A 13628-nucleotide genomic window follows, 5' to 3' on the forward strand; every position below is an offset into this window, starting at 1 on the left:
AAATTTCTCAGGGCCAATGGTGTGTTGTAGTAGGTTGAGCCTCTGCCTGGCATCCCATATGAGCACCAGTTTGAGTCCTGGCTGCTCCTCTTCCGATCCAGCTCCCTGATATGGCGTGGGGAAAGCATAGAGGATAGCCCAAGTGCTTAGGCCTTTGCACCCGTGTGGGAGATCCGGAGGAGGCTACTGGCTCCTGGCTTCGGATAACCCAGTTCTGGCCATTGTGGCCATTTGAGGAGTGAACCAGAGGATGGAAGACCTCTCTCTGTCTCTTCCTCTTTCTGTCTGTAGCTCTACCTTGCAAATAAATAAATAAAATCTTAAAAAAAGAGAAATCTTTCAAGTTATTATAAATTCTATCATAATATTATCCCTTAACTACTTTATTTGAAAAACAATTCAATTTGATAATGACTCAAAATACTTCTTAAAAATTCACCAAGGGGGAATTGGATTTGGAAAGAAAAGAAGATGGCATTTAATAAAGAATGTGCAATTTTTCTGGGTTATAATTTCTTGCTTGAATTACATGGATGTTAATGTAATCATGCTGTGGGAATCACAAATATATCCCCAGAGGAAAGTTATTTGAAAGCCCTAATCTTAAGATATGGGATCATGCACAGATTTTAAAACTGTTATACCTCAAGTAAATAGAAAGAAATTGGAGGTGTAGAGAAAATAATGTCAGATACTTTGAAAAAATGGTTCCAATGAGGTAAAATCAATGATACAAATCAGATGTAGAGTTGGATTATAATTATTTCAGGAAATTTAAGAGGAAACTAATAACACTGCTAATCCATAACTAATATACAATTTAACATATGTATATGAACTGAGTTAATAAATGAAACATTTCAAGTTAACACTTGGCTTTATTATTCATTTGTAATTGTGTGTTCAAGTTATTAAGGATTTCTGTACCAAGAAAATGGGGCACTGCCTATGGTTTCAGCTTCTTACAATCAAGTTTGTATGCTAAATTACTTGCTGATTTACCTTTTTAATCATTTCACCTGCCCAATATTTATACCCATCTATAGGAGGTAGGAACCTTGCCTCATTCTTTGCTATTTCTCCAAATCCTCGAATAGACTTGAACCTTTAAGAAATATTTATTGAAGCAATAAATGCAGGCAAGAAGCATCCCTCTAATTATTTGATTTATTTCTAGAAAGAATTATCTGAGATGTGAAAAACTGACAACCGAACAATACATGTCCATGAGACTGATGCAGGCTTTAAACAAACCAAACTGCTTTTAAGAAGGAATTTAAGTGACATGATAGAGAAGTCAACCCTGCTGTTAAATCATTCCATAGTGACCCCTAGTGCTACACTTACCATGATTTATAGCATTGGTCAATGGGAGATAAGCTAGAGAAAAATTTTGTCAACAACGTTTAGCCTTTTTGGTGGCTGATGTTTAACTGTATTACCATTTTATGCACAACTTACCGGCATCTATGAGCTGAACCGACATGAGAGGGGACTGCAAAAACACTCCACCAGATGTGACTTTGAAATACATAAGAAGGGTGTAGTTGAGCTTGGCTGCTGGCACAGGCACATGACACTCACAACGCTCATGAACACTGCAGTTGCACTGCACCATCTGAAAAGTGCCTTTCTGGGGGACCAGAAGAGAATCTTCTAACATTTCAGGCCTATATTTAAAAATAAGACCTAAATATTAACATAGATGTGAACATATTAGGCAGGTTTCACAATAAGGACACTGTATCCAAATTGAAATAAGCTTTATGGACATCCAGCTTAAAAGATATCTGGGGAAAAACAGATATATTATATCCAAAAAATGAAGATAAGGATTACAGCAGGTTTATCATCAAAAATTGCATAAGCAAAAAATGGACAAAATCACAGTGAAGTACTAAAAAGAGAGAAACACTGCAATCCTAAAACCCTACACCCACTGAAACATCTTTCAAAATAAAGGTGAGATGAAGGGTTTTTACAGGTAGCCCAGAATATAAAGAGTTCAATACCATGAAGCCTGCATTATAAAAAATGCTAAAGAATGTAATACAGTCTTAGTGAATTGGCCCCCTTTCTGTTACAAAATGGCCTTCTTTAAGGAAAAGGAAAATGAGAACATTCAAAAATCCAGTTTCATACAAAGAATGAAACTGAATGCAAAGGATGAATATCTATGGAATATTTAAAACAAAAGTGTGGGATCTGTCACACAGATCAGAGTAAAGTATATGACTTCAGCATGACCTTAGGAAGGGAGAACTCTAAATATACAGCTGTAGTGGTTACATACCATATATGAAGTGGCACATCACGTAGAGATAAAATACCACTTAGACTATACTACATTAAAGATATATATATTGTAAATGCTAAAGTAACCTTTAAAATAATAAAACAAGAAGATGTAGCTAATAAGCAATAAAGGAGATTAAATAGAATCATAAAAAAATGTTCCATTTGGCCGGCGCCGCAGCTCACTTGGCTAATCCTCTGCCTACGGCGCCAGCACACCAAGTTCTAGTCCCAGTTGGGGCGCCGGATTCTGTACCAGAATCTCTTCCAGGCCAGCTCTCTGCTGTGGCCCAGGAAGGCAGTGGAGGATGGCCCAAGTGCTTGGGCCCTGCACCCGCATGGGAGACCAGGAGGAAGCACCTGGCTCCTGGCTTTGGATTGGCGAGTACGCCGGCTGTAGCGGCCATTTGGTGGGTGAACCAGCAGAAAGGAAGACCTTTCTTCTCTCTGTCTCTCTCTCTCTCACTGTCTAACTCTGCCTGTCAAAAAAAAAAAAAAAAAGAAAAAGAAAAAAGAAGAAATGTTCCATTAAAAAAAGAAAAAGTAACAAAAAACAAATGAGAAAAAAAACCTAAACATAGCCATAATCATATTAAATACATTCTACACATCTTGTTTAAAAGGCAGAGACCATCAACCTGGATTAAGAAGCCCAATTCAATTATAGATTGAATTCATGGAAACAATTATAAAGCACAAATAAGTACAAGGAAACAGGTGGGAAAAGATAAATCATTACACGGTTATTCTGAAGAATGCTGGAATGGCTATTCTAACATTGGACAAAGTAGTTCTCAAAGCAACAAGCATTACCAGAGTAAAGAAGGTCATTTCACAGTGAAAAAGGGGTCAATTCACCAAGAACACATAATAATCCAAAGCATTTATGCAGCTCATAAGAATTTCATAAAATGAGTACATGAAACAAAAAGTTTATAGAAACAGACTAACCCACAACTACTGATGGAAATTTATGTATCCTTCTCCTAATAACTGATATAACAAGCAGACAGAGACCAGTAAGGACACAGACTTTAATAGTACTCCCACCTTGATTAATAATCATTGCAAGAATACTTCATCCAGCTATAGCAAAATGCACATTCTACTCAAGAGCACATAGTACATTTGGCAAGGCAGACAATATTCTGGGTCTCAAAACAAATCTCAACAAGTTTAAAAAATATTCAAGTTACACAAAAATAGAATAAATAACAGAAATCAATAATAAAGATAGATGGAAAGGCCCTAAATATTTGGAAACTTAAAAATACACTTCTAAATAACCATCAAAGAAGAAATCAGAAAAATAATTTAAAGTAAATAAAAATGAAAACACAGCATATAAAAATGTGAGGCATTATTTAAAGTGATAACTTCAAGGAAAATCACAACATTAAAAACAGAGACTGAATACCAATTTTCAAAAAGAAGAAAGATCAAAGACCTCGGCTTCCATCCTGACACACCAGTGGAAAATAAGAGAAAATTACACTAACTGAACAAGAGATAGTAAATTAATATCAGATATGAATGCAACAAAATGGAAAACAGAGAAATAGCAGAGATCAAGAAAGTCAAAAGCAGTTTAAGATAAATAAAATTGATGATTGACCAGGAAAACTAAAGAACTACACAAATTAACAAAATAAGAAGATGGTGGCATAGGGAGGGAGCTTACTGCTCTAGTCTAGGGAGGATAGTTTTTTAAAAAGTGGATAGAGTGCAATCTCAGGGAACAGTTAGGGAGAAAATGGCAGAGGAAACTCCATGCAAACTTGGGGGACGCTGAGGACCTATGTGCAGAGTGTGGACACACAGCTTGAGACCACAGCAGTCAGGAGCCTCAGCACCAGCTTTGGAGTGAGGTGAGACTAGATTATGCAGCTGAAGCCACTGGCCATAAAGCTGTGGGAAGAGCCTGGCGTGGACCTATCTTGGAGCCCTGTGGGGGAGAGTTTATCTGACAACCTAGAGGGATTAAAAAGGGGGTGTATTTCTCTCTCCCCAACCACCCAGCACTAGGCGCCATTCTGGACATACATAACAGCTGCACCCGCTCATATCTGCAGGCCCAGCAACCAGCTGAGAGGAGACACCTGAGTCTGGCTGGGAGCACTGACAGGCGTCTGTGTGCTCGTGACTGTGGGAGCCTTGTATGACAGGTCTGTGAAAATAATGTGGCTGGGACTTTGGGCAGTCACTGTGGATGGCACCACATGCTCAGGGCTCCCTGATTCTCTGGTGAGGATCATTGCTGCAGGATCCGAATTCACACTGAGGACTGCACAGATCTTTTGTGTGCTTCTTGTGGCAGTGTGGATGAAAATTATACACAGGCATTGGTCTCCTTTGAGGAGTGGAGGTGAGTATGAGAATATGCCAACAGAGCAGAACAACGTCCCTCTGATAAAAAAAATTTCCAGGAGATTTACCATGCCCAACATGGGTGTCACCTTGGACACTACCTTCATCCTGGAGCACTGAGCAGAGTTGCTGACAAAACCCAATATATAATACATGCCTCTGAGTGTTCACTGAAAGAGCAGACACTCCACTAAGCCACAGAGTCATAGTCCAAAGACAAAAGCCATTACAGGGGGCTGGCACTGTGGTGTAGTGGGCTAAGCCTCGGTGTGCTGGTTCTAGTCTGGCTGCTCCTCTTCTGATCCAGCTCTCTGCTTAAAGCCTGGGAAAGCAGTAGAACATGGCCTAGGTGTTTGGGCCCCTGCACCCGTGTGGGAGACCTGGGAGAAGCTCCTGGCTCCTGGCTTCAGATCGGCTCAGCTCTGGCCATTGTGACAATTTGGAGAGTGAACCAGCGGATGGAAGTTTTCTTTCTGTCTCTTCCTCTCTTGTCTGTAACTCTGCATCTCCAATAAATAAATAAAATCTTAAAAAAAAAGAAAAGTCATCACAGGAATAAAACAAAACAAGTATCACCACAAATGCCTAATAATAAATGCAGCAATTCAAGAAACAAGAATAAGGAAGACAACATGATGCCCCAAAAAGTACACAACACATCAATACTAGAATGTGAAGATGTAGAGATTGACTAAAATGCCAGAAATGCAATTCAAAAAATTGATCATAGGATTACATAGAAGTAATCAGAAGGAAATTCATGAACTAAAGAAATCTGTACATGACATGAACAAAGATTTTTCCCACGAAATTGACATTTTAAAGAGAAATTAAAATGAAATATTAGCAATGAAGAATTCAGTAAAACAAATTTTAAAATGCAGTGGAAAGCTTTAAGAAGAGATTCAATGAGGCAGAAGAAAGAATATCTGAGTTAGAAGACAAATCTCTGAAATTTTATAGTCAGAACAAGAAAAGAGAAGAAGAAATTAGAAAACTAAAAAATAGAGTCAGAGATTTACGGGATACTATCAAACAACCCTACATACAGGTTTTAGGAATTCCTGAAGGTATGGAAAGAAAGACTGGATTACAAGGTCTTTTTAGTGAAATAATTGCAGAAACCTTCCCTAATTTTGAGAAAGAAATGGAAGTGGAACTATACAGAACTCCTAATAGACATGACCAGAAAAGAACCTCACCATGATACTTTGTAATCAAACTCTCCACAGTAAAACATAAAGAAAGGATTCTCAAAATGTGCATGAGAGAAATGCCAGATTACTTCCGAGGATCTCCAATTAGACTTACAGCTGACTTCTCATCAGAAACCCTATAGGCTAAAAGAGAATGGTGAGATATAGTCCAAGTCTCAAGAGAAAAAAAAATAACCATTAACCTAGAATACTGTACCCTGCAAAGCTCTCATTTATGAATGAAGGTGAAATAAAGACCTTCCATATATATCCACAAAGTAGTTTTGAATCATCAGAGTTCTAAATTTTTAAACAAAGTCAATGAAATGTGATTTTCAAAAGTACCAAACCAGGCTATTTATGTGTTTTTCTTTTCTTTCAAAGATTTATTTATTTATTTGAAAGGCAGAATTGAAGTAGGCAGGCATACAGGATAAAATTGATCAGATTTGTGAACCGGAAGACCACGCCCCTGTGTGACCTCATGCTCCTACCTGATGCCTTTGCCACGCCCCTGTGTGGCCTCATTCCCCTACCTGGCCACACCGGGGTGCCCACCAGCCATTCAGGTTAATTAACCACTCCCCTTTGGAGTGGGTTAAAAGCCTAGGGCACAGTGTGCCTGGGCCGGTTCTTCTTCCCTGGCCTCTTGCCAGGACAGGGCTGGCTGTAGTCCTGCGCCTCCAGGGCGCATCGCCTTCGGGCCATGTGCTCTAGGCTTCCTGGCCTAGATGCTCATCCACGTGGCTGGTTCCTGGTGCTTGGTATGAGCCCCTATTCACCTCTCTCCCCTAAATAAGCTCTCACTCTCCTATGCATCTTTCTCACTAAATAAAAGCTTAAAACGTACATGCTGCCTCATTTATCTGCGCCGGTATTTAGAATTTTTCTCTAAATATTAGGCAAGAACCCTCTCGGGCTTATTAATATTGGGGATTTAGTAATAAGCCCGTGGTGAAATCGTAAGGCACCCAAATTCCGGTAGCGCGTGTGGCACCCCGGATAACATTTCTAGGGAACTTTAAGGGGCCACATTTCAGGGTAAATTTTAGGGGGTCTTTTCCGATTTCAGAATTACAGAAGAAAGAGGTGGAGAGGCACAGAGACAGAAAGAGAGAGCGCTTCCATCCACTGGCTCACTTCATAAATGGCTGCCCGTGCTGGGACTGGGCCAGACTAAAGCCGGGAGCCAGGAGCTTCCTCTGGGTCTCTCACATGGGTGCATCGGTCCAAGCACCTGGTCCATCTTCTTGCTGCTTTTTCAGGTGCATTAGCAGGGACCTGGATCAGAAGTGGAGCAGCTGAGAATCGAATTGGCACCTGTACAGGATACCAGTGCTACAGATAGTGGCTTTACTTGCTATACCACAGCCCCATATGTGTTTTTCACAGTTTAAAATAAAAATCTTTTTACAAAAAAAGCAGGAGGAAATTGAATAAATTGTGGTATTTTTGTCAGAAATATGCTTAAAGAAATATGCTTTAAAGAAATCCCAAATTTTTTTGAAGTAGAGAAAGAGACAGGGAGAGATATCTCCTGTCCACTGGTTCAGGCCCCAAATACCAGCAGCAGCTGGGGTTGACCCGCTGGGCCAGGAGATGTAAATTCAATCCAAGTCTCCCTGGAGTAGCAGGATTCCTTGAGCTGTCACCGCAGCCTCCCAGTATCTTCACTAGCAGGAGGGAAGCTGGAGTCAGGAGACAGACCTGGGTAATGAACTCAGGAAATCTGACATGGGACACAGACATCTTAACCTATGTCTTAACCGCTAAACTAACCGCTTATGCCAGCACTCCAAAATTTTCAACAGAAAAAATACAACTGAACACAAAATAGGACATATATTCTCCACTGATAATTTAAAAGGACAGGAATTTCATTCATATTGTGAGGAATCAGATGGGTTAAAAGGCAGTCAGGGTGGTCTCGGTGGAAACTGAGGGAGCAAAATGCTTTTTTCCCCAAAAAAGTTATCTTTAGCAAGGTCAAAAGTGCCTGCCCTAATTCCTTAAGAATCTCTAATTTCACCATAAGAATAGCCAGGGAGTGGTGATTCCACCCTTCTGAGCTCCAAGTGTATTGTAAAGTAAATTAGGTATTCCACCCCCAGCCTTCTGTTGGCTTTTTTTGTTTTATCATAAACAAACCAGACAGGGTAAAAAAAAATTGTAATATAAACCAGATCTTTTTATGGGTTTGTCCCTGCCCTGTGCTGATTGACAGTTTCTTCCCCAAGGTTGTGCTTAAAACCCTACTACCATCAGCCCTTGAGTTTTCCTCCCTTGGAGCTCCCCTCTCATCTGCTTGGGCAGGAGGTTTCCAACTTCAATAAATCCTGCTTTTCTTTTGCTATCTTGTCCGTGTGCTAATTCTTCTCTCCCATGAGACAAAGAACTGAGACCCTCTCTTCACAGCTGCTCCAACCGCAACAATATTTTTCATTTTAAAAATGAACTTAGAATCATATGACCTTACTCTTTGATGGGCTTGTCAATGCCATCCTTTTCTAAATATGGTGGATATTTTTTAAAGGACTGGTTACCAATTAGATTATCTCAGTAACTTCTCTATCACTTCACTTTGTGTTTTCTTTTTATTCAGTTTTCATTTTGTTCATTGATATACAGAGTATAGAGAGCATATGTTATCAATGACTATGAAGTAAACAGGCTAAAACCAATTAGGTTTGTGAGCTGAAGATCACGCCTTCGCCATGCCCCTGTGTGACCTTGCACTTTACCTGATACCCTCACCATGCCCCCGTGTGACATCATGCTCTACCTGACCATACCTGAGCACCCACCTGCCCACAAGCCACTCTCCTGTGAAAAATATATAAAAGGCAAGGAGTGTCCCAAAAGGCTCTCTGTACTTTGCTGCCGGTGATAAGCGGTGGATAGCAGCTCAAAGCGCTTGCTACATGTGGCTTTTGGCCTGCTCTCTGCTTGGTATGGATGCTACTCTAGTTTCCAGATTTTCCCCTCTCTTCAAACTGAACTAAAGCCCTCACCTTTCTATGCACCTTTTGCACTAAATAAAAGCCTAAAATGTACCATGCTGCCTCGTTTATTGATGCCAGTATTTAGAATTCTTCTGTAAATATTAGGCAAGGATGCTCTCAGGCTTATTAATATTGGGGATTTATTAATAAGCACATGGTGATGTCATACGGCACCTCAAATTCTGGTAGCATATATGGCATCCCAGATGGTGATTCTGGGGAACTTTAAAGGGCCATATTTCTGTACAGATTTTAGGGGGTCATCTCCGATATCAACTATATATAATTTATACTATACAAATATACTATATACTATATAAATATAATACATACTATATAAATAATAGTGTTTATACTATATAATATATATTTACTATGATATATTATAATTCAAAAGTTTTAGAAAAAGAACTCCTTTAATAAATTATTCAAACTACTCCAGCAAATAACCTCATCAAGAAACTATAGGAATCTATTTTAAACTGATTTCCAAATGTTCTGAGGTAGGCATCAGCAAACTACAGCCCACAGGCCAAATCTAACCTTCTGCCTGCTTTTGTATAGCCTCTGAACTACAAATAGTTTCTTACATTTTCAAAAGGTTTTTAAAAAAGAAAAATTTTTCATAATCCATGGAAATTATATGGAATTCAAACTGCCCTGATCATAACCACAGTCAGGCTAGTTCACTTATATATTAACTGTGGCCACTTTTGCACAACAAAGGCAGAGTTTAACAGCTGTGAAACACTACATCATCTGCAAAGCCCCAAATATTTACCACCTGCCCCTTTAAAAAAAATGTGCCCACCTCAGGTATAGGCGAAAAACATTTTCTAACCCCAACTGATTGGTAAATGACAAAAGTAGAGAAAGCACATTAAATATATCATCAAATTTCATCATTTCAACATATATGAAACACTTTGAGAAACACTATCCAGTGCAATTTTTCAAACCATTAAATGAGAGGACTAATATCATCTACTTTACAGGTCAGAGAGCTGGAGTCCAGAGAGAACACAGATGCAGAACAGAAGCCTTGTGCTCCATGCTTAGTCATTTCCTTACACCAACAAGCCTTCTCTAGGACAGGGTAAATGTCACTGTTGCCACTGGCATTCTATCAGTGGATTAATAAAGATATTGTTACTCACATCTAAATAAGACTCTGGGTGGTGTTTATACTTTTATAAATTGGAGGATTAGAGAATTATATTAATATTTCAATTTTTTTCAGAAAAAGCATTGATGTTTCTCAAACTAATGAGAGCTAATGAGAGGAGAAACTGTTCCAGCTTTGTATGAGACCTGAAACTCACCAGCCTTGTTACATGCCAAAGTCAGTGTAAGAATTTACAAAATTTTGCCTGCCAAAGGACTTGTAAAATTGTCAGTCTTTATAAATGTCACATGATACTCTAAAAGTATTGATCATTTTAAAGCATAAGGTTAAAAGAACCAAAAAAATTTTTAAATAGGATAATAAACTTAGCTTAAATCAACCAAATATTAAGAGTTTCTGAAACTCTTAAAAATTTTACATGTAACAATATAATTTATGTAGGGTAGGCATTTAGAGCAGCCATTAAATCACCACTTGGGAAGCTTGCTACCCTTGTGGAGTGTCCAGTCCAAGCTCTGGCTCCTCTACTTTTGAGCCAGCTTCCTGCTAATTTGCACCCTGGGAGGTAGCAACCAATGCCTCAAGAACTAAGGCCCTGTCAACCCACTTAGAAGATCTGGATTGAGTCCAGGCTCCTGGATTTGGCCTGACCCAGTGCTGGCCAAATTTTGGGAGTGAACTAGCAAATAGAAGATCTCTGTCTCTCTGCCTCTTTCTCTCTCTCTCTGCCTTTCAAATATAGTTTTTTCTAAAAAAATATACATTATGCTCTGTCAAAACACATGTAAAATTTAGTGCCACTATTGAGTTAATCCCTATTCTTGTGACTAAACTTTACTTAAAGTGAAAATAGTACAAAAACATTTTCCAAACAAATTTTAAACTTGGCTTCTTTGCAAATTTTACCTTTCTAGCAGTTTTCCTCCACATAAGTGAAGACATGGTATTAAGTACTGAAATTTCATTTTTGTTAGCTATACATGATATACAATTTCTCTGACCGCCCCCCAAATCTTTGGATATATTAAAAACCCTCTAACCAAGACCTACACTAAATTTTATAAGAACAATAGCAAATGGGTGCCACACAAGTTTCTGTTATATAAACTGACTTCTAAACTTAGTAGAAAAATCAATAAAAAGGCAATTCAAAAATTTGCTATTAGCTTTGCAAATTATTTAACCAAGTCACTTATTTTAAATCTCAGGTAATAGATAGAAATGTTACCAAAACAATTTATCTTGCCACTCTCAAATCATTTGAAGACTAAGTTACTGTCCCAGACTAGTCTCATAATAAGAATTCCTTAGAGCACTTGTTAATAGATTCCTAACTTTCCTTGAGGAATTCAGTAGGCCTGAGGCTATCAATCCTGTTTCCAATCAACAATCTTGATCTACTGCAAACCTATTGAATCAGGCTCAGGTGAAAAGAACTGATGAATCTTATTAGAGATGAATCTTATTAGAAGACAAGTTTAAGAAGGATATTGTAAAGTGGAAAGCACTCTTCAGATATAAGATATCTCCAAACAAATGGAGTATCAGGATGGGAGGAGAGAAAGAAAAAAAAAGAGGAATGAAAACAGGAAAAGACAGACCTTGATACCTATCAAGTAAATAACATAATCACATAAAGGAAAGGGGAAGACCTACCCTAATTACCTTTAGAACATAATACTTTGATGACATAACTTTGGTCTTAGAAGAGACAAAAATCAGTGTAAACAGTATTCTGCTAAACCCTAGTTGGTGTGGTTTTGTTTTTCATAGTGGTATGGCTTATTAATTCCAACGTCAAAACTATCTCAAGTCGATTATAGGACTGAACAAATAAATAATACAATGTGGAGAAAAGAATCCAGGTTTCTCATTGCTGGAGAAGGCGCTAGAGAAAAGGAGGAAGAAAGGAGTCTAGCACGAACGATGTGATTCTGAACTAGAATGAGACACAGTATAAATGCGTGCTTTTAATGTATGTACATTCAGGGATACAGAAATGTAGAGCTGTGTCTATTACACATATGTAGCTATCTCTGAGAGACACCCCAGTAAAAATGAGCAATCTGCCTCAGACTTCCCTTTGTAAATATCTCCAATAAAAGGAACCATTGCTAATTCCAGAGTTAATCAGGAAAATTATAAGACCAACATTAAAGGGTAATAGTGCTAGAAAGTAAGGAAGTCCTCAAAAAATAAATAAATAAAAATGTAAGACACAGAAGCCAGATCAAATAGACTCCTTTTGGCCAAACCTGGGACAATCTAAGTAATAAAATAAAGGAAGAAAGTAATTATAGTCCATGAAGTAAAATAAGAATCTGTGAGTCCACCCTCACACAAAAGAAGGAAGGAAAGGAAGGCAGCAAAGCAGGAAGGGAGGGGAGGGGAGGGGAGGGGAGAGAGGAGGAGAGGAGAGAGAGAAGAGAGAGGAGAGGAGGGGAGGGGAGGAAAGGGAGGGGAGAGGAGGGAAGAAGAGGGGAAGAGGAGAGGAGGGGAGGGAAGAAGAGGGGAAGAGGAGAGGAGAGGAGGGAAGGGGAGGGGGAGAGGGGAGGAGAGGAGGGAAGGGGAGGGGGAGAGGGGAGGAGGGAAGGGGAGGGGAGGGGAGGGGGGAGAGGAGAAGAGAGGAGAGGACAGAAGGGTAGGGGAGGGAGGCGAGGCGAGGCGAGGAGAGGAGAGGAGAGGAGAGGAGAGGAGAGGAGAGGAGAGGAGAGGAGACGGGCACCAGGGAGGGAAGAGTGTGTCTCCCACAGAGCCTAGCACTATCAGCTATGCACACTAAATGTTTCCTGACTGAACAGCACTATTACAAAAATGTCCCAATTAACATCTAGTAGTTTTACTTCTGAAATAATACATTTTTGTCTCTAAGAATTTCACTTGACTTGTTACATCTTCACTTTATTTCATTGCTATTTTGATATTTCCCTGTCCATTCATGAGCACATAGAGCTAAAACATCATCTCTGTGATTTCTGGACCTGGTCCTATTGAATAATTTTTCTTTTTCTCTTGGTTACAAGTCACACTTTCCTATTTCTTCACTTATCTAGTATTATTTTACTGGGTATCAGACATTGTAAAAGTTAAATTTTGAGTAGTTTACTGTATTATTTTGCTTTAAAGAGTGTTGGATTGTGTTTCAGCAATCAATTAAATTATTTGAGCACCAGTGGGAATTATTTGAGCCTTCTTGTAAGCTTTTTGGGGAGAGCATGGAAAAGTTTTGTCTTTAAGGATAATTCGGATACACTTTAAAAGTGCGGCTGTTACAGAGATTTATGAAATGCCATTGATATTCAATAAGGTCTCTCTAATCTGCTTCGTGGTAACTTGTGTGATTCTGAGTCTCGGATGACTTCAATGAATTAATTTAGCTTATAGCTCCTTGATAATTGTCCTCTTCCTAGAATTTTTCTTAGCCAACCTCATGACCAGATTGGTGTTCAGCCCAAAAGTCAAAGTAACCACAATGAAAATTTCTGTGTACATCTTTACTTCCAAGTACTCTGCCCCCAGAATTTGAGCCTCTTACCTCTATCTGAACTCACATCTCTGTCTCCTCAGTACAGAAATATTGCTTGGCTTGGCTTAAGCCCCTCAGCCCTGTGCATGTTCTGTCTCCAGAAATTTATGCAGTTT

General features: G+C 39.1%; 1 protein-coding gene across 9 annotated transcripts in view; it reads right to left on the bottom strand.

Moving 5' to 3' along the window:
- Window positions 1–13628, bottom strand: part of LOC100351924 (leptin receptor) — a 134644-nt gene that overhangs the window by 48629 nt on the left and 72387 nt on the right. For all 9 annotated transcript variants that reach the window (XM_089300487.1, XM_089300485.1, XM_089300488.1 and 6 more), the window contains one exon: window positions 1462–1670. In XM_089300487.1, the coding sequence (XP_089156613.1) occupies window positions 1462–1670 (209 nt within the window). The remainder of the gene's footprint in view (window positions 1–1461; window positions 1671–13628) is intronic.

This window comes from Oryctolagus cuniculus, chromosome 7, assembly GCF_051225735.1.
Source record: "Oryctolagus cuniculus isolate XC-2025 breed Fujian yellow rabbit chromosome 7, ASM5122573v1, whole genome shotgun sequence".
NCBI classification, from domain to species: Eukaryota; Metazoa; Chordata; class Mammalia; order Lagomorpha; family Leporidae; genus Oryctolagus; species Oryctolagus cuniculus.